Source organism: Ammospiza caudacuta, chromosome 2 (assembly GCF_027887145.1).
Source record: "Ammospiza caudacuta isolate bAmmCau1 chromosome 2, bAmmCau1.pri, whole genome shotgun sequence".
NCBI classification, from domain to species: domain Eukaryota; kingdom Metazoa; phylum Chordata; class Aves; order Passeriformes; family Passerellidae; genus Ammospiza; species Ammospiza caudacuta.
In genome coordinates, this window is record NC_080594.1 from 47014361 (window position 1) to 47036321 (window position 21961).

At 40.2% G+C, this 21961-nt stretch overlaps 1 protein-coding gene across 1 annotated transcript in view; it reads right to left on the minus strand.

Annotated features, from left to right (window-relative positions):
• Window positions 1-3184: 3184 nt before the first annotated feature.
• Window positions 3185-21961, minus strand: part of ALKBH8 (alkB homolog 8, tRNA methyltransferase) — a 43528-nt gene continuing 24751 nt past the window's right edge. The window contains exons 9-13 of the mRNA XM_058799951.1: window positions 17018-17124; window positions 13851-14005; window positions 12766-13031; window positions 5083-5232; window positions 3185-3891 (exon numbers count right to left, since the gene is read on the minus strand). Coding sequence (XP_058655934.1) covers window positions 3322-3891; window positions 5083-5232; window positions 12766-13031; window positions 13851-14005; window positions 17018-17124 — 1248 coding nt within the window. The 3' untranslated portion in view covers window positions 3185-3321. The remainder of the gene's footprint in view (window positions 3892-5082; window positions 5233-12765; window positions 13032-13850; window positions 14006-17017; window positions 17125-21961) is intronic.

The following is a 21961-nucleotide window of genomic DNA, read 5'->3' on the forward strand; positions in this document are numbered from 1 at the left end:
TGAAGAATCTCTATGAAGTTAAAAGAAGTCCTCCATGTTTTGCAGGTTTCATTTCTTGCCTGCCCTGGAACAAGAAATCACTTCATGTCCTTTGCTTTAAGCCCAGGGCAGGACAGTGCAACACAAAATCTGTAACATTTAAAACCAACTATTGACCTTAAAGAGTTTCTTCTCATTACCACTTCCAGGAGGTAAAAAGGGGCAAGTCAGTACTGCAGAGGGCAGGTGTGGTTGCATGTAATTCTGTGTTGTAAATCTCTGCAATATTTTGTTAGCATCTACCTGCCCTCCTCCCTTGTCATTTTCTCCTTCACCACTTCATCCCTCTTGGAGCATCTGAAGAGACTCTGACTTTAACCAAAGAAATATTTCATAATATTTCCAGGCCTCAGAGGATTTCAGAGTACTTTTAACTTTTCTATTGTCTTTGAAGAGATAGCATGCCGCTGGGATTGTCCTCTGGCCCACGGCCCTCAGAAATGCCAGGAAAAGCCTCTTTGGTAAGGAATTATGTTCAACCCAGTCTACCTGTCCAAGTAGTGTTGCCCGACCTGGTGCTCCCCATGCCAGAACCTCCTTCCAGAACCAGGACCCACTGGAACTCATCACCCTAGGTGATGAGTTCCAATGGGTCCAAGTTGTGGAAGGAGGTTCTGGGCTGCCTAGGACAGGGAGAAGAACACTTTCTGCTCTGAGCCAGCATGAAATGGATGAAAAGCAAGTCACAGCATGAAAAGCTGCTATGACTCAGCTAAAAGGAATACCTTGCAGAAGACTGATGGTCTCCAAAAGACTGACAATAAAATTTGACTCTCCTCTCAGACATCCCAGGTGCTTCACTGCAGACCTGGTGAGAGGGAAAGGGACCTATTCATTCATATGGCAGTCAATAAATGATGTTAATCAGCCCAGAAGGCAAGAAATGCTAAGTGTGACCCCAGACACTGCCTAATGCTGCCTCTGCCAGGGAAACAGAGGGAAAGCAGGAAAGCTCTACAGGAGCCACAGGGCTTGCAAAAAATAGATCAGTGTTACATAAAGTCCACATTTAATTATTCCGGCTTTGTCTACTTGATGCATTTGAGCCCCAGGTTAGAACAGTGCTTAACCCTGTGTGCAGTCAGAGCCAGCAGTGAATTTGGAGGCAGCACCTCTGAGCTATCCTCAGTCAGAACAAGGGTACATTGCCTAATCAAGCACAACTGCAGACTGATTCCTAATTTGTCACACAAGGTCATGATATGGCAGCACTTCAGAAGGACTTTCAAGGAGTAATTGTTCCTTTACAGAACACTGTATATTCTTTTAAAAATGCAGCTACAGGCAATGTAGAAACCCAACAGCAGCTGCTGTGTGCTCAGCAGGAGTCCTGGCACCAGCAAACACAGGGCCATGCAGGCACAGAGCTTCAGAAATGTGTCTTCCTCCTTTATTCTATATAAATGCAATCCACATAATCAGAAATAATAGGGAGCCCAGGTTAGTGAGTTAGTCACTGCACAGACACCAGGCAGAGGCTCTCCCTGCCCTTTCTCACCAGTGACACACTGACATCGTGTAGAACTGGTTAGCTCGGGTGCCACAGTCCAGCTGGGAAAGGAGTGAGTTCTTGCACCCAAACACTGTGTCCCAGTACTAAAGCCAGCTCAGGCCTTTATGCAAGACATGTTTCCAGCTATGGGATATTCATTGAATATGTGCAAATCAGCCCCTGACCATGCCCAAGAGGGCTCATTGCTACAGATATGTTTCCTTTGTTGGCCAAAGGGAAGGAATCATTAGGACAAGGCTGCTGCTACATGTGCAGCTGAGGAATGAGACCTTCTTTCCCAAGGCTCTTTGGAAGCAGACAGCACACAAAGCACAGGCCAGGTGAATTGTGGTGGCAGCAAGCTCCTCTCTTACTGCTCTCGTTCCCCTTGGATTTTCTCCATTACAAGATGGGAGCCTAGGAGAAATGGTGACTGTGAGTAGGCTGCCAGCACAGCAGCCTTTAACTTGCACATGGGAGGCAAGCAGGAGTAAGCCAAGGTGTCCTTGAAGTCCCCACATGATTTAGGATGGGCACCTTGGTTTGAATGCCATTATTTACAGCACCACAACCTGCCAATACCATAGAGCTTGCTACACTTACAGGTGATCAATCAATATAACAGCATAGTTTAGTAGCACTGGTTTCCACAGGCACAAACAGCCATTCATCCCACAAAAGCCAGCCCATTATTTTAGCTTCAGAAATGCATTCCAGGTGTCACACTCCTTTGGTAGTGCAAGAGTTGTATCAAATAAATTGCACTAGTCCTTGCAGGCCACAGCCAAAAGAGCTGCTCTGAGTCAGTCAGCCCAGCATCAGTTCCCCTCTACTCAAGTCCTTTGCCCTTTTGAAGTGTATTAAACAAAACTTGCTCCACTGCCAACATTTAGAGGTTGAAAATACCCACCAGAAAACCTGTGCCAATATTGCCTTCACTTTAATATTTTTCCCTTTTTCCCCTGGGAAATCTCAGTGTCACCCCACCCCCACAGCTCCTGATGCTACAGGCACAGAGATGCGCACTCTGAAATGCAGGTGTGTAGCAGAGCTGGTCTGGCTGCTCCAGCTGGGCTGGAACTCACACCTCACAGGAGCTTTCACAAACACTGCAATGAAGAGCTGAATTGTGGGTATTTGAGAGTCACGGAAGAGCAAAGCATCTGTGCTATCCCCAATATCTTTTCAGTTCCCTTTGAGGAAATCATTATTACCCCAACCAAGAGAGTAAATTCCAAACTGAAAGAGATCTGTCACCACTCACGGACACCAAAACAGGCAAGACCAAACTTGAGGCAACAGTTTGACTCTTCAGTTTAACTGCTTCATGTGCCAATCATTCCCTCCTCCCTCATCCACAATTTTACACAGCAAACAGCTCTGCCTTTCCTGCCCAGAGCTCCATTCCAATTAGCTGTGGACTGCAGGAAAAACACTGCAGCTACATCAATATAAAATGGTGTAACACAAGGGAGAACTAGGCCCTCTGTCTTAAAAGCTCAACATTGGTCTTGGTGATTTGCATGGGCAGTATTTTCCCATGTAATCCTCTTCACTGTAATTCAGAGAAGTAAAGCAAACACTGCAGAGGTAGTAGCTGAGTTTGGCCATTGTTTTGTTAACATATGCACACAGTGCTAGCCACTGTTATTACCTCAATGCACAATCTTTATTCTGCTATTTTAAAAGAGGCAACAGCTGCAGCCTGCATTAAAAATATCTTTCACAAAATATCTTTCACCTTAAAAAAACAAAGAAAACTCTACAGATAGTAGAGAAAGCATCACAGGCTACAACTTTTCTAGAATCACACACCAGTTTCCCTGATCATAGTAACTCTTTTGAACCCTCACACAATCCAGGGATCTGCACACTGCTTCCAGTTCCCCTTCACAGAACACATGGTAATAGCGGTGGAAAACAGGGCTGAGTTCTTGCAATTCTTTGGAGCCACCTCGAACCACCACTGTATCAACACTTTCCTCTTTCTTTTTTGTACCACCTTTCATGTGCCAGGGAACCAGCAAATCTTGAGAGTGAAAGGAAGTTCTGTTAGTGTGAACAGGCAGTCTGAAGTCTGCTGCTGGCTTGGCACCACAGCTTTCATCCTTCAAGTCATTAAGGAGTTGGTCAGAACATGCTGAGTCTTGGCTGCTGTTATCAGGCCCTTGGTCACTAAATGGTCTCTGGGCTATGTCAGCATTTACTTCCCTGTCTTTGTTTTTACTACCATTCTTTTCCTTAAGATATTTAGACTTCTGGTTTTTGTATTCTTGTTCCATTGCCCAGACATAAATGAGTGCTGTTCCACCAGGTCTTAGAAGCCGAACTAGTTCCCGGATAGTAGCCAGTCTCCGCTCCTGGAAAGGAAAAGCCAAAGTGTGAAGCTGCTACATAAATAAGAAGACAAGAGAATGGAATGGCAGGAGTTTCTCCTTACCCAAGATACAATAAAACTTGAAAAGGACGTGTTTTTTCCCACTATTTATTTTCATTCATAATATAGCCCATCACTGTGTGCAAGCCAAGACATTTTCCTAAACACAATTTCTTCATCAAGACATCATTCATGTCAAGCACTGGAATAAGGCTGTCCAGGGCAGTGGTGGGTTCACCATCCCTGGAGGTATTTAACCACATTGCCCTGTAGATGTGGCACTCAGGGACATGGTTTAGTGGTGAACTTGGCAATGCTGGTTAACAGTGGAACTTGATGATCTTAAAGGTCTCTTCCAACCTCAATGATTCTACTAATCTCTTTCCATTTGAAAATAATTCTGTGCTGAGCATGATTTCTTGGACATTTCAGCCCACCTGGAAATGACAGACACCTTTTCAAGAAGGTGATTCAGTATTTAAAATCCCAGATTGAAATCTACCACACCTGATGATGCACAGGCTAAGTTTGCAGCTGAAGGAGTCAGACTTACAGCTTAAACACAGGTCCTCTGACCACACAGAGATATGTCAGCCTTCTCCAAAACAGAGTTCCTTCTACTTTTTTTTTACTGGATTTGGAAACATTCACTGCATTTATGGTATGGAAAGCTCCATGGGGCCCCTCTAAGATAGTCTAAAAACTTGTTACCATGGCACAGTTCCTGCCAGGAGAACCTTATCCAGCCCAGAGATACAGCAGTCTGGTGAGCAGTCTCCCTTTTGTTTGGAGATGGACAACCAATGCACAGATTAAAAAACACAAAATCACAAGATCTGTCCAAGAGCCCAATATCTGACCCAGGAAACAATAGATGTCTTTACTCACAAAGCAGAGCCCCCTTCTCCAGTGTCATTAATTACAAGCACATGAAAATGAAACCCAAACATAAGACCAAAGCTTCAGGGGGAGCAAGGGCATCTGAGAAGCAGGAGGAGAATGTGAACAGAAAGTCTAAGAAGCAGCAGTAGCTTAACTCTGCTCTGACCACTGCTTACACCAAATGCAAACCTTGGATTTCTTCCCATTGTGTTCTTGCCTTTGCTTGCATTGCAGTATTAGCAGCTCTGCACAGCAACCCAACAGTACAGTGGAGCAGAGGGGGGTGACTTACTGCTGTGGAGAAGTGGTGGATGACAGCAATAGAGATGCAGGCGTCACAGGAACCGCTGCGGATTGGCACTGACAGGGCATCACAGACAAACGCCTGGAAATGCTTTTCTCCACAAATATCCACCAGGTTTTTGCTGCGATCACAGCCAACCTAGAAGAGAAAATGTTTCATTAAGCTTTTCATGAGAGGATAATTACAAGACTGGAATATGATTTTCATTTGATGCTTATAGTAATAGAGTCATCACAGTCTCCTACTGAGGGAACAGAAGTGTGAGAAAATAGCCTTAAGAGGAGTATATAGTTCCCAGGTACAGACAAAAAGAAAACAACCCTGATGCAGACTGAAAACAAAGATGAAAGACTGGATATTAGACAGCTCATTATAGCACCCTCATTTTGAACCAGCTTAAGACAGACCAGGTTTCAACCTAACTTTACTTCAAAATTCATTCAAGGTGTCTTGAAATGAGCAAAATGAGATGTGACCTAATCTCAGTATGCTCTTTTCATTTCAACTGCCATTTTTAACTTGACAACATTTAAAGCACGCAAATAGTGAACTCACAAAAGCTGATCTACAAGTTTAAACAATTATCCAGTGACTTTGGTGGTATCACTAAAGTATGGCATACAGCTTCAGTCGTCACCCAGGTTTTGTCATTTCAGTGGGAGGAAGTGCTCAGATGTCTTTCTCTTACCCCTCATTATCACAATGCACAAAAGATTTGAGCTCAACATAATTTTACAAGGTTCTATACAGTCCAGTGAAGTGACCCCTAGAACCATTTCTGAATACCTAATAAAACATTGTTTTTTTTCCCCTTTTAAACCCCTCAGTCAGCCCGCTATGTTTGCCCAGGGTCCACATCAAAGGCGTAAGACAAAACTTACCATCTTTGAAAAATCAGCATCTAGAAGTGTTTTTTACATGCTTGCATAAAAACAATTGATCAAAACACCTTCTGAAAGAAATAGTGAGGCATGTGCCACCCTTGCTTTCATGTCTGCCATGCATACTGAATACGCAAACCAAAGCCCTGCTACCAGGTTGTATACCAAACTCTGCATGTATCAGAATAATAAATTTATTAATTTATCATTTGTTTTCAATGACTAGCAACAAGTAGATAGTAGAGAACAGGTTCAGAATCCTAAATAATTACTGTTGACAGTGTTTATTGCATCTGACACTGAAAGAATACCAAACCGTCTTTGACGCAGGAAGAATAGCAAAAAACTCACCCTGCTTAATCAACCCAGAAGAGACAACAGCACCACCAAAATTAAAAACCTCTTTTGCAATGATTAATGAAAACATATTTATTTTCCATCATAATTTTTCATTTTATCTGTTCAAGTCCTTTTATCTTTCAGCCTACCACCACAGTTTTGAAGAAAACCAGAATTCTGCTCCAGTGAAAGCTTACCAGTGAGCTGCCTTCTACTCAGGTCCCTGACTTTTGATCCAAAGTAAATGAAACAGTTGTGAAAATGCCAACCTGACAATACAGAATAATCCTCCACTAAAACCTACAAATATGTACATATTAGCCAATTAACAATAAACAGACCTGAAAAGATCAATCCTAACATTGCTTTCTTCACACTCATTCCTTGGTCTCTTGCATTTACTGAAGAACTGAGTGAATTGTGTTGTTTATGAATTAAAAAAAGGAAACCCTTGCTTACTTGAATGCAAACAAATCCCCATCATTTTACACTGGCAGCCAACTGAAGTGTCTTTAAATTACTCTGACAACCTGCATGTTAGTGATTGCACATCTCATTACCAGTACCTTTAACGACTTCTGCAATTAAGACATTGGCTTGCAGTACTTAATAATAAAACTCAAAGCATCAAATTCACTGCTGGCAGAAGGACGAAGAAGAAAACTTGGAGCTTCCACTGATGTCAAGCTTTCCCAGAAAGAACTGCTTTGGACCTCCACATCTAGAGTGAAAATGGGCTGGATAATGGAACACAATCCCCCGTTCCCAAAATGACCTTGAAAAGGACTACAATGTATGTTGATGAAATCCAAAAAACTGAGAATGAGAACAAAGGCATGACTGCCAGATTGCAAAGTTCTCATTTGCATCTAAATTATAGCAAATATTTTGAGGTCAGGTTTACTTGTATTGACATACTTTCTAAAGCAAATATAAATCCAAAGCAAAAAGATGCTGTTTCACAGTGAAAATGGAGACCTTGAAACAGAACACTTTGAACACACAGCTGCTCTGCAACAGGTATTCTAGGCTAAAACTTTACGTGGTTTTATATGTAAACAGGTCACTAGGTGCTATACATATATGCATAAATGGTGAACAAAAGAATCACCACAGATGCCTGGCATTGAGACTAGGTAACTTTAGCATCTTTCTAGAATTATCTCTAAGTGATATTTCAAAATAATGATAATCAACACATTCCTGCATCTTCTGACTTACAAGAAACATGCATTCATTAAAAACCAAAATACACTTGTTTCAGTCACTTAAAAAACCAATAAGGTAGCAAAAAGCTACCTTAAATTAGTCTATCTGTGGTTTTTATGAGTACAGAAAACATTTACAGCAAGGGGCAGAGATCCCAAACTCAACTTTTCCCAATACCATTACGAACCAATTTTTAAATTTTAAAGCATGAAAAAGCTTTGATTTGATGAAATTTTATCTACAGAAGAGTTCAAAGGACTGTTTTAATTGAGAACAGGCTTTTCTCTCTCTAATTAAATATATAATCAAAACATTTAAAACTAATCTCAAAATATAGCTGGAAAGCTTTCATTTTTGCCAGTTCATATCTCTATTTCCAATGCTCAGGACAGGATATTTAGTGTCTTTGCTGGCATCTCTTCCAGAAGAGTGGAGAAAGGCAGATGAATTAATATTAGTCCAGTGTCCAAACCCAGAAGAATCTAGTACATCTGTTGGTGAGTCAAGCTATATGTGTATGTTCTTAGGCTTTCTATTTCTTATTATCTATGATTCTTCTCAATCATTTCTTATACCTCAGCTTTCCAAATCAAATTCCTTTCTCAAACTCCACAATTTCTCATATATATCTCAAATAGCATGGCTGATTATTCAGCTGAGTCTACCTCAGCAAGTCCACCTCTCAGCAAGTCACTCCACACCTTTCAAAATTCCCATAAAGGAGGCTGGCTTCTCAGATTTTGCTCCAGACATCCATTCCCACATCCCTTTCTGAGAAGTACCTCTCTTCACCATCTCTTCACCACTATTTGTGATGTAAACAATGGCTCACAGGAGCTCAAGAGTGGCCACTGACAGTTACCGTGACTGAAATCCATTTGGATTTCAGGCACTGATTTTCAGTGTATAAGGATAAATATTAACTGCATCCAACTCTTACCTGAAGACAGGAAATCTGTATTAGTATATAACACCTGTGACTTGTCTAAGTGTTCAGCAGCTCTGTACTGACTTCCTGGAAATGGGTAACATAGGCATTTATGCCATCCTGCTCCTTCATGTTCCCATGCACCTTCACCTCCACCTTTACAGCAAGGAGTAGCTAAAGTAGATTTTATAAAATCAATTCAATGCAGTGGTTTGGTATAGATCACTGGGGGAAAAAGACACTAATAAATAGCTTGCTTTGTAGTTATGCTACAAATCTGCAAAAGATAAACCCTCTTACATGCTGAAAAAAAGATAAGTAAAGACAGGTTGAGGTTACCCACCACTATGTGTTTTCTTTCTATATTATCTCATTATAACTAACTCAGCCTGGTAGACTTAGTTCATGTAAGTATCTGGGAACCTGATTTATTCAGCACATTACAGAGCAATGAACAAAACGACATCTAATTCTGAAATACAGCCACGAAATGGAATTATGTCGCTCTCCAGAGACAAGCCTCAGCTATAACTGACAGCATGAGAAGCTCAAGAAACCAAATTACATTCCAGCAAACAATTCATCTGAGCCAGGCTTTCAGCATTGCTTTCATGTAGTGTTTTGCTTTTCCATTGTATGTAGTCAGGGTATCTCTGAAAGCAAAGTGCTGTGCCTAAGACATGGAGTTCATTTCTCAGTGACAGAGCAACAGAATCAAGTTGAGCAATTCAGCTTTTATTCTAGTTTTGTGCTGCTCTTGCCCAGTTTCTTCTGAGCTCTCTTCTCAGACCTCTCACCCATTTAATGACTCTTATTCACTGAGAGAAAAAAGCAGGAAAGGTTCATCTCTGTCACCCTTCAATTGCTAAGATATGGTGAACTTACTCCAGGTATACATTTACTAATTGGTTTTGTCCCTCCTGCTTTTACCCACTACTAAAAAGTCCTTGGGAGAAGAATCTATTCCCAATTTGTACAAACCCAGTGAACTAAAAGCCACCCAACTTTATGCAACTATACCACAGAAAATATTCAGTCTCTCTCCTCCCCACACCCTGGAAAAATCAAATTTTTATATAGTTCTAGTAGATCTCAGTTTGGGACAGTAATGAAGAAAACAGCGGTGCACATCTCAGAGCAAAAGTCTTGTGAAATATAAACTGTGTTACCAATTACCCCTGAATGACACACACACACAACAGAAATAGGAATATCTGTATTAAAGAAAATCATTCTGGCTCTTCTATTGGCATTTTTTCCCCTATCATCAGTACTCTGTCAAGCAGAGAAATTTCTTTATACAAAAACAAAGCATATCTACCCTATGGCATTTTCAGTTATTTGCCACTGAATTTCCCAGCAATTTATCAGTTCAATTAAAAATGTAAACCACAAATTTGAAAGACTTCCATGGCTTTTCATTCACGCTGTAGCCTTGCGAGGATTTTGAATGTTCCTGCAGAGACTTACACATCACCACACCTACCTGAACACTGGAAATAAGGAGACAAAGCTAAAGTGCATAGAAATTAATGAGATCATTGCAACAACATCAATGAAACCCTCGTGGTAATCAGGGGAATGGCTAAGGCTGGAACACACTGTTCCATAAAAAGAAAAGCCCTGCTTACAGAGATGATTATTAAGCTTCAAAGCACCTAAATAAAATCTGTTAAAATAATTCCCCCAAATGAGATTAAGGGAGGAGAGAATTGTGGAAAAACAACACTAAACCATGTCTCTTTTTTGCTGTCATTTAAACAATAACAAGGTGTGCGAGACAGAAAAAGTAATCTGAAACTGTTAAATTCAACATTTCTCCAGCCTTTGTGCTAGCTACATCAGACATGGATTCCATCTCTAGCTGATACATCCTTAATCTGAATTTGTTTGGCAGGGGATTGCTGCTCTCCCACTGTGTCAGAATAATGCAGCCATTACAGCAGTGTCACTTTTGCTGAGCACGGATGGACTCGTGCATTTCATTGTCACACGGGATACTCAAGTAGATGAGGCCACCTTTAATCATCCAGGGAAACTGAATCAACTACAACAGCACAGGCTGCAGTGGAGATGTTTTCAGACACTACCTGAAAAGTAAAACATCAAGAGAGCTACCCTAGCTGTGATCTACCAATAGCACTGCTACTTAAAGCATAAAAGCATATTGCTTGCCTTCAGGAAATGCTTGCCTCAGGTTTTCAGTACTTCTGAGTCAAAACACCCCAAGCTGCAGAGCTGTGCCAGCAGTGCCTTTCCCAATTCCTACACAACTCCTAATTTCACAGCACTGCTTTATTGCTTCTTTCCCAACAGGACCTGGGCTCAGAGCTCCATTACACTGTGCACAAAAAAGAGACCTAGAGTTTACTAAGTTATGCCTGGATTTTATTCTTCCAACTAAACATGAGTAAATAAGGAAGAAAACTGATGCCCTGCATCTAGAGACCATTCCTTTTATCCCAACAATGCACCTGATACATAAAACATTCTGTAATCCCTCTCCCTCAGCTACATGATTAAACCATGGTAGGTGGAACAGCACTTGAGATACCTTGCCAAAAGTTTAAAAACATCTGTAAACACAATATACACAGGGTTTTCTTTAACCACACTTAGGCTGCTACAGAAAAAAAAATCTGGTAGAAAGGAGGAGCCAAGCCCATTCTCCTGAGGCTCTGTGCTGACTTGTAGATGAAAACAACCAAATGCAAAGCCTAGAGTCTATCTCCATTTAAGAACCACTAGTTGTCACCACTGGAAAATAAAACGTCAAGGAAGGCCAACTGAATGAAGCAATTCCCAGATTCTATTTTTCAACTGTTTCAACTGCTTCTTTAATAGTTTCCTCCCTTTCATTGTTATTTTTTATGGTTTTTATTTCTCCTGCAGACACACATGAAATTAGGTAACTCCTAAAGTAACAGAGAGGATCTGGCTTTACTTTTACTGCCAGCCAATATGTGATCTTTCCTTTCCTTAGCTGTTAATTGTGTCTAGAAAACAGACTGATGCTGGCAATTTCTGAATACAGTATCTTGCATTAATTTCACTTTACAAGTCTACCACAAACCTCAGCAACTGCAATTTACCAGATCGATTCTAGGAGCAGTCAACCCTCATGATACTCTAATAAATGTTTCTCCTCTCTAGTTAGGCTTGCTGATTTTTCTTACAGCAGTCAAGACTGAAAGACAAAAAGACTGAAACATACTGAAATTAATAATTGGGCTGCAGCAGTCAGGCTGCAATAAAGATGCCTACTTATTAATTGGTTGATGTTGTTCTAGCCCATAAGAACAGTAAGGGAGATAATTTACTAATACAAACAGCATTGTAAATAACAACTTCTCTTTTTTAGCTGAATATAAATAACAGGACAGAAACTCCTGAAAAAGACAAACAACTCCAAGTTTTACTATCAATAATGAATGCCTTGCCCTACATAGAAGTTTTCAAGTCTGACGGATTTCAGAGTGTTACACAGGACAAACATGTGAAAGAATCAGACAATCCTGGAACGAAAGAGAGCAGATACCATAACACACACTTCTCTGAGATTTCTCTTGGCTTAAAACAAGGGCAAGTTTGACTCTTTTTGAATTCCCCCAAATAGGATCTTTTAAATATTTGCAGTGAAAGCTATCTTTTGGTTCATATTTGTACATACATAATCTTGTAAAACTGGACTAAGTACAGACTGTAAGACAGTGAAAGAAAGAAAATGAGAAGAATTATGTCAGAACTGTCTAAAAGTGAAGAAAAGGGAGTGAAAGGCCAGAAGTCTGTACCAAAGTTGAAAGCTCCCTGTGAATTTTATGTTGGCATATTTACTGGGCCTGTGCAAAGAGGCAGAGGTAGAACAGCCAAACATGACATCATTCACAAGTGAGACATGTCACCAGGCCACAGAGGTTATGAAAAATAGCATTGCCCATGAAGATTTCACCCACTCACCAAACAAATGAAAATTTCATTGGAAGCATTCAGATTGTCCAACCCTTTAATAAATTTATTCAACACCAATCACAAGAAAGGCTAAACCATCCATTACAATTTTTCAATCTGCTGCATCCATTACTATATTTCTCAACATATTTTGAATTATAAAGCAGCAGTGGCTTTGAAAAAAAGAAAAAGGTAAAGCACATAAAGAATACAAGTGGAAACTTTAGACAATTGGTACTTGATCTTGGACCAGGAAATAGCTTTCTGTTCTTGGCATTCTTGCAATGCCAGCTTGAACTTCCAGCAAGTGCATGACAGAATAAATACCAGAACCAGTGAAAACAAATGATAGGAGCTACTACTTACCATGTACAAATCCTCATTGATGCCAAGGTACTTCCCATTGCCACAACCAATATCAGCCACTATTGACCCTGTTGGCAGGGACCTGAGAAACTCCACAATTTGGGGCCATGGGCTGTGCCTGGTACTGCTGAAGTGTGTGGCAATCTCTTCATACACCTTGTGTACATATTCTTGCTCCAGCTTTGAGGCCTCCATCTCATTCTGGGGAAATGAGGGCTGCACTGGTCTCTGCTGTCCTTTCTGGCTGTCACAGACAGATGGGTAAACTAGATACAGCAACAGATACAAAATATTAATTTTAAATCAATTCCTCTTTGATTAAGAATATTTACTAAAATTAAATTAAAAGTGAAATATTAAAATGCAAAAAATGTTTCAATCCTCCTGTATCTTTTAAAAACTGAAACACAGGTCAAACTACATAAGTGTTTGATGACCTGAAAATAAGTAACCAGCCCACATGTACCAGAGGCTGTTTGCAGTGATCATTAATCTGCTATGTTAATGATGTTTATGTTCTCAAAACTGAGATAGTGCTCTCAATGCCAAAGACCACGACATCATTGCAATTCAGCTCTGAAATTCTGTTTTAAGGGCATAAATGGACTTCAGTTCCATGTATTCATTGAGCCACCTGTCTATTATTATTTCTACTGCCCTAAGGCACTTTACGTGGTTCTGTCACAGCAGATATGACTACTTCTTCTTCTCTAATGTACCTATATTCTCAAAATTAGAGGCTCCTTCAAAAACAAAAAAAATCAAAACTGAGGAAAAAACTTGAAGAATAGTAATTATTTCTATTTTGTTACATTATTAAGCACTTGAAATGCCAATGACACAGAAGATTCCAGATTACTTGCCTGGCTCTGAAGCAAGCCAAATGCTTTTCTGTATAGAGAAACTCCAGCAACCACATGAATGCAAGCAATTCAAGCCATATAAAATGCTATGAACCATCCAGGAATACCTATAATGACTGCCAAAACTACCCAAAAGAATCAAATTATTTTCCCAAAGCAAAAAAAGCTACCTATTGGTGACAAATAGCAATTTTGACTTGAAGCTTGCCTCAAGACACTTACTGCAATTGCAAGGGCTTCTCCTCACTTTCCTGAATGTAAATGAAGTCCTTGTTTCCCTTCGATTTAATGTTAAATCCTCAACATCAGCAGTGATTGTTCTAACCTTTTGCCCAAGTTCTGATGCTTGAACAACATCATATTTTCTGGGTGTGATCCTAAAATAAAGAAACACAAAGTAAAGGAATAATTCCATTTGCATCAGAAAAAAATACCACAATCCATCTTTGTAAGAAGGGAATCCCTACACTGAGAGAAATATGATTACAACGTCCTATTTAACATATTTCTGCCACTCAGTTTTCAACTTATTCAATTTCAGAGAGAAAAGAGATGACACATTAATAATATGAATTGAAGTGTTGTTTAATTGCATGTAATTACATTTCCCTTCCCTCCCTCCATTTTCTTCCATAAAGCTTGATTGTTTATTTGTCTAGTACTTTTTTAATAAATATTTTTTAAAATATATTTATTTTTGTCCTGTTTTTGGCTGGGATAGAGTTAATTTCCTTCTAAGCATCTGTGCTAACAGCAGCAGTGCTGTGTTTTGGATTTAGTATGTGATTAATGTTGGTGACATACTGATGTTGCAGTTGTTTCTCAGTAATGCTTAGTCCAAGTGAGGACTTTCCAGTTTCCCATGCTCTGCCAGTGAAGAGGGCACAAGAAGCAGGGACAGAGCACGGCCGGGCCAGCTGACCCAAACTGGCCAGAGGGATATTTCACACCAGAGAGCATCCTGCTCAGTGTATGAACTGGGGGACGGGCTGGGCATCAGTCACTGGGTGGTGAACAACTGCACTGTGCATCTCCTGTCTCTCCTGGGCTTTGTTCCTCTCTCTCATTTCCTTTCATTACTATTACAAGGACTTCCCAATGTCAAAAATAAAATGCTGCCACCCCCTCTTGCTCAGCACAGAGTGGTTTTACTATTGCAGCGCCAAGGAATATAGTTTTGCCAAGTTATCCAACCAAATATGAAAAACATGACTAATGAATTTCATCAGAAAAGTCAGAATTCTACTTTCACCTATGAGTCAAAAAGAGAATACATCTTTTGTCCTCCTTGATGACACTGCATAAGCTTATTTCTAAACCATGTGTTTCCCTTTCACAGAGAACTGAATAAAAATGCTTCTCCTGTGCACTTTGTTAATGGGGTCAAAAGAAAGTCTCTAATTCCTTGGCATCCAAGCATACACACTGTAAACATGTCCAGATTAATTTCAAAACTGACTCTTGTGCTCTTACAATTTGACTTCTGAAGTGCAGATAAAAGGCATCACAAATGTTACTAAATCTATTTTGACGTTATGTATGCAAGTGAATTAGTTACAACTTCGTGCTGATGATTTTAATTTTGATTACAATATGACATTCTGGCGGCATCATGCAAAGCTTACTCCAGGTGAGTATCTTGACCCATTACTGCTTATAAAAACATATAGAAGAAATATATTTAGGAAAGGTGGACAAAAACCAGCACAGAAACCATTTGTACATGAGTAGAAAGTTCTGGGACCTTCATTTTCTATGTAGTTTATTCATGAAAGTTCTTGAAAGACAACAATCACTTGAAGGTACAAGGGAGTTAGGTAATAATCTCATTCCACGTTTCAATAGACAGATACACTATTCCAACTTCAGTGGCTTCTGGCCAGTATTGTAAGTGCCCAGCATGTATCCTTCTGCCTCCTGGGAGTGTGGTTGCCCAGGGCTGGCTTGGAAGGAGCAGAGCTGGTAGCCCTAGAGGAAGCTGAGGCCTCAGAAGGGGCGAGCCCTCCTTTCCCTGTGTTTAAATGGAGGCTGTCCCCCTGGCCCTTGTTCCAGTTACAGCCTCAGATGCATGCCCAGCTCTGTCTGTGCACAGCCACTACCCTGACCTGGGGCTGGTGTTCCAAACTGGCCTCAGCACAGCCCATGGAGCTGCCTGATGCCTGGGGTTGGGGACCGGCCACCGGCTTCCCTGGTCAGCAATGGCACTGACACGGAAACTGCACTGTGTTCTCAGAGCTGTACGTGACCTTTCCAAAAGGCAGCTGACGGTATTAGACAGGACAGCATAAGAAGATTACAATGCTGGTATCTGTATTCAGTCCTGTATGTCCAACAACAAGGGAGTTCACTGCCCTGGGCTTCTATACTGAGGCACATCAGAAGTATCAAGTGCTTTTTACAACTTTATTTAATTTAACAAGGGAATATACAGGTGGTATAGGAGCTCTCTAAAATTAACACTGTAAAGGTTATTAGGGATTTCATATTCACCTGTTTTCATAATACATATTAACCAGCAAAATTAAAAGGCAGAAAAATTTCTGCCAATAAAAGGATTTGGTGTTTAATTGACACAGAATGTAATTAGTGCCTCCAACTGACTGCTAAATCAGTGATGGCTTGGGTCAAACAAAGGAAGAAATGCTTACTATGGGCATTTCTGTCCAATACAGGGTTGCCATATGCTCCTGAAATGCATTACTGTCACACTCAGAGCTGAGCAAGGTTTTAGCCTTTTTGCCAATTTCAGCACTCCAATTTTAAGTATCTCCCAGTGGTGCATGATTTAAAAAGCATGTATTTAAATTCTACAATAAGCACAGCCTCAAGATGTATTTCAATAAATACTCTTAGCAGCGTCCCAAAACTGCTCAATGCACTCTTACCAGTAGTAAAGTGTCCCTAAAGTAGCTGGGAGCAGCTCAGGAAGACTCCCCTCTGCCACCCTCAAGCTCTCAGTGCAGGGGAAGTCAATCTTTTAAACTCTCAAGTCCCTCTCTCAAGCCTTTGGCATCTGTAATCTAATGGGGAAAGTTGTGGGCTGAAAAGAGAGAAAGGGAATGGTGACACTAATTGCACTACAATCAATTCTTTGCCAGCTCAGAGTCATTGAGAACTTTCACACTGCAGATGTGAGAATGATCTCCAACTGAAACTTACGACAGCAGCAGGAAACTACACCTCAGGGACTGGCAATTAGCTCCCTAAATCCCCAAGTTTTTCAATTTAACCTAAGCAGCATCTGAGCAGAGGAGTGAATTTGGATATTAATTATAAAACTTGACTTGATTTCTTTCAGGCAATTTTAAACACAGAGTGTCTTTAAAAAACCAAACAAACAACATTTATTACTCCTCTATTTTCAGCAATGCAGGGACTCTTACACATACCCATGTGTCCACAGGTATCTGGATTCTCCAGTCATCACCAATAAACTGCATTGGGGCAACATAATTGCCACTGTATGGCCATCAGGGTGTTTGAAATCCATCACAATCTAAAAAGAAACAAAATCAGTCACCATGAAAGAGCATGACTTCTAGAGCTTCATATACAAGCCAGGTATTCTTAAGTCCTAGCTTTGTTTGTTTCTCTAATGTGTTCAACTGAATATTACTATGAAACAGCTACATATTTCCTAGGGATGCAAAAGCCTCCAGGTCCCCTGTCCTAAAACTCCCTCCCTTTCAGCACAATGTTCAAATCTCAGGCAGTCACAAATATATGCATATAGAGATAATTATAATTACATAGTAATTTCTTTTCACAGTAAACACTTTGTAAGAACAGTAGCACTGTTCAATCTCTGTGTACCTGTGAGGCAGGAAAGGACTGCTATCCCACAACTAAAGGCAGCTGCATGAGAGGAAGAGAAGGCTCATTTGCTGTATCTCAAGCATCTGAAAATTATGTACCTGGACTAAGGCCATCAGCTACTGTCTTTTTGTGATGTCTACACAGAGAGACAAGTTTCTCCACAGGGTTATTCATCCTAGTGTAAAATGTAGAGCTAAGTGATGTGGAATGACCCCATGCCCTCTGGAACTGCCTATCTGCTCACAGTGGATGAGCTGAGACAATTAGCTCAGTAGATACATAACATGCAGATAAACAGTATTAGGTGAGAGAAATAATTTCCAACCTGCCCACATTCTTGGAGATTTGAAGCACAACAAGCACATCCCAAGATCCTGACTAACATGCTAACTAACAGACCATCCTTTTATTATCTGTCATCTGGCTTCCAGCCATGGCTATATACTGAGGTAACGCTTTCAGCTTTATTCCAATTTCACAGCCCAGAGGGCAGTGCTACATTTTGCTTCTGCTTGGGCTAGGAATGTTATCCTTTTACATTTCCCAAATGAGAGAAACTCTTGCTGTGGAAAATAAGGAGCAGGTCATTTAAGCAAGCCAAATGAGTTACAGAAGACTTACTGAAAAGGAAAAGTGGTCAAAACCTACTCAAGTCAGCAGTTCCTGGTACACTGGAGAATTACCACCATGAAAGTGTTGCCATCTGATTTGTAACCTACTAAGTATGCAATTTAAAAGCAGACTTACTCCAGTATGCCAGATTGAAACAAATTAGGCAGTTCTCCTTCTGCGTACAGATGTGCTTCACAAAGAAAAAGTGGTGCAACAATCAGTCATTCAGCACAAAAACCCAGCATGACAGAGACTGAATAGGCAAGACTCTTAAACACTACAAATTGCCACTAACAACAATTACTATTTAATGTTGTGCACACTGAAGCAAAGCACAGTGGCATTTACATTTTTTAGGGAAAAAATTATTTATGCTGTACTACCACTCAGAGTGACACAGCTTCTCCTGTTGGGCTATCTAAGGCAAAAAGTGATAAAGGTGACAAACAGTGGGGTTGGAAGGGGTAGAGAGATATCAGGGAAGAGAAATAAAGCATAACTATAAGCTCTGATTAATGATCATGAAATGCTTCAATAGCTGCACAAAGAGATGAATGGCAGCCACTTGCTACTGTACTCCTTCCTTCAGAGTTTGCAATTTCTTCTAGGAAACCTCAAAGAAGCATGTGGTGAGAAAGGAGAAAATACAGTGGACTTTACAAATCTCATGGGGATGCTGTCCTGTAAAGCATAATATCAACAAGTCTCTGCAAAAAGATGCAGCTGTCTGGAAAGGCAAATAAATCAGAAGATAACTAAACAGGACCAGCAAGTAAAGAAAGAAAAAGAGGAGTGAAGTGGTCAGATGAAATGGGTGAGATGATGCCTCAGTCTGTATTATGCCTCTCTGGCTCACTGCTGCTGGGGACATGAGTGAGGGGACAAGAGAGAGTCTGGGTTCTTCAGCAGTATGATATAATAAGAACACAAGAATGTCTAGATTCCTTCCTGGAAGGAATCCTGTTGCCCCACTGGCCCTCTTTCTGAGTCAGTAGTAACTAAAAAGCTCTATTCTTGCAGATGATATTAAAAAACAGTACCTTATCCTCATGAATCAATGAGGAGACCTTTAATGGGTCCCCCAAGAGGACCTTGTTCCCTTTCACTTCAGCATGCCAGGCTGGTGACTCCATACGAAGTAGTGGGAAACAACAGTATCTCCAGCTCCCTGCCTTCTCTGCTGTTTTACCTCATTCATCTCCAATTCCTTTTCCCCCACCATCTGTGTGACCCCAGAGTCTCTTCATAGGAGATGTTCCTCAAACCCTGTCCTGTAAACAACTGTGCATCCAAAACAGAGGTTCAGAGTGTTCTACAGGCAGGTGACACCTTGGGAATGAGAGGCCACAAAACTATCCCCAGCAGCTGGATTTTCAGGCAGCAATGGCAGGAAAATAAACAAGAGAAGAGCCTGTTCTCCTGGCTGAATTTCAACAACACTAACCCAAGAATAAATACATTTCTGATGGTGCAGAATTTGAGGCTAAAAAGCAAGAATTCATCTTGGTGACATCTAGTTCTCATCAGAACAGAATCCCAGCTCTGTTCCAGCTTTTCTGGGAAGGGAAAGCTTCTGTACTATAATGTCACTTTATGTAGCTGCTCCCCATCTAACTGAATTTCATCCTTATGAAAAGCTGTGATGATTTGGGAAGGAAAACATAAACAAACTATTAATTTACTTGCAAATGGGCAATGACATTAAGTAATTAGCGGTAATTAAAAGAGTCAAAAGTCTAAATCCAAAACTGAATTTTTGCTTATGAAGCAGATTGAGGTCCTAAGCTAGAATATATTAAGGTTTTGCACTGATCTATTAACAACAAATTTGACATTGCAATTGAGACAGAGAATAAAATTTAAGGAACACCTGAAGAAAATTATTATAATTGCTATGTTTCATTTCTTTACCTAGACTAATTGCACCTGAATGCTTAAAAAACCAAGCACAAATACTTCCTCTGTCCTTTGTTTACAGCACAGGAAAGAACATTCAATCCAGAAGGATTTCTGAAGAACCCTATTCTTATCTCTGGCAAGCCTGCTGCTGACTGAAGTAGAAAACATTCCCACACTGCTCTATGTGTCTTTATCCTGGCAGAGCATTCTCAATTGTCACTGTCAAACACGCACGCACACAGAAGATTAACGCATTTGCTCCTCTTTTTAATTTACTAAGGACTTACAATCAATAAAGCAACTTTGCCACTGCTGAATCAATCTGCTTCATGACAGCTTTGCTCCACAGGAGCTATTTCCAATTACTATTTTTGTTTTTACCTATCTTCTTTTTTCTCTTAGATGGCAGAGTCAATAAAGATCAAATAGCTCATGGTGTATCATCCAAGGATTACAATCAAAACATAAAAACAGTGGGTGTTATATAAGTTTTACCTTTTTCCTTCCACTATGGAAAAAGTGAGTCAATGAATATAGCAAAAAACCCCAAAACTTAAAAGAAACAGCTAATATCTACTTGTGGTTTTAAATAATTTGTCATGATGCCAAGTTATTTAAGAGAAAATGTTCATGACAAGGGAGCACATGAACCGGTAAACAGCTTTCAAGGATGGCTAAACCTCAAAGCAAAGAGACACCCACATCGTGAACATTGTTCCTTGTGGCATAAAATATGGCAAAATGCAAAAATGAGAAAATAATCCAACATAAGAAGGGAATAAAGTATCTTTTTGTTAACACCTCAGGGTGCAGAAGTCTGCACCACCTTTCAGTGAAGTGGTACTGTACTTCATGAAAGAGTAGGAGGATGAAGGTGAATGACTGGTCTATCAAACAAGTAAAGATTCAAAGGCAAAACAGAAAAAATGCAGCAGAGCTATAAAGACAATGTCAATAAGAAATTCACAGCTACAGTGGGGATCAGCAATTCTTTTTCTAAGCTTTGTCTCTGATGCAATTTGTATTTGATGATAATAGACTACCTTAGACGAAACATACTCTAAAGCTAAAAAAAGCACAATGTGGAATGCTTCTCAAGTCTGACATTATTTACTGAATTTTCAGAGAGCAAAGACACATTATCAGCCTACATAACAGTTTCCCACATGTAAAACAGATGAAAAAGAATGTCTACTTCAAAGACAGCTGAGAGGTTTAGAGCCCACACACAGAGCTTGAACAACACAGTGGGGCTCTATGCAGAGACAAGAGCCTGCTGGCTCACACAGGATCAAGGCAATTAATTGGTAACATACAGCACCTTTCACTGCAAAAACCATGCTAAATTCCAAAATTCGGGACTCAGAAAATGCTGAATTTTCAAAGGAAAGCAATTAGGATTATTTTTCCTGAATAATCCACATCATAAGAAATTTACCTTATGTAATATATGCAGATATTTACATCATGTATCATGTACATACTCTGGCCATACTTCAGAAAACAAGTGCAGCACTGACAATCGTGATGATGAACTATTTCAGTACTGCCTTTCTCAAAAATCTCACAACACATGTGCAGGCCTCCCCCATATCAGATCTATACTAAAGCATACCATCTCTTGCTAAGCCTGTTTATCCACTTAGGCACTATGGTGATGTTGCTCAGATGCTTAATATACTTACTAGGCTTTCTATCTTCAAAAGTTGTATTCAATTTTCCATCTATGCAACATGTTACTATCTTCCTGAATTCTCTGTGTCATTTTAAGTATCTATGTGTTTCTTTCTCTTAATCAAAGTCTAGCATATAAGTGTTTAAAAAAAATTTCAATATATGGACACTTCATTCTTTTATACCTGACGTCTCACCTTGTTATGATTTTCTTGCTATGCCCATGGAGTGGAGTGCATGCACTGAACAGCACACCAGTATCTCTGCCAGTTACTCAGTATGTCACTGACTCCATGATACAAATTCCTTTATTGTCTCACCTCTCTCTAAAA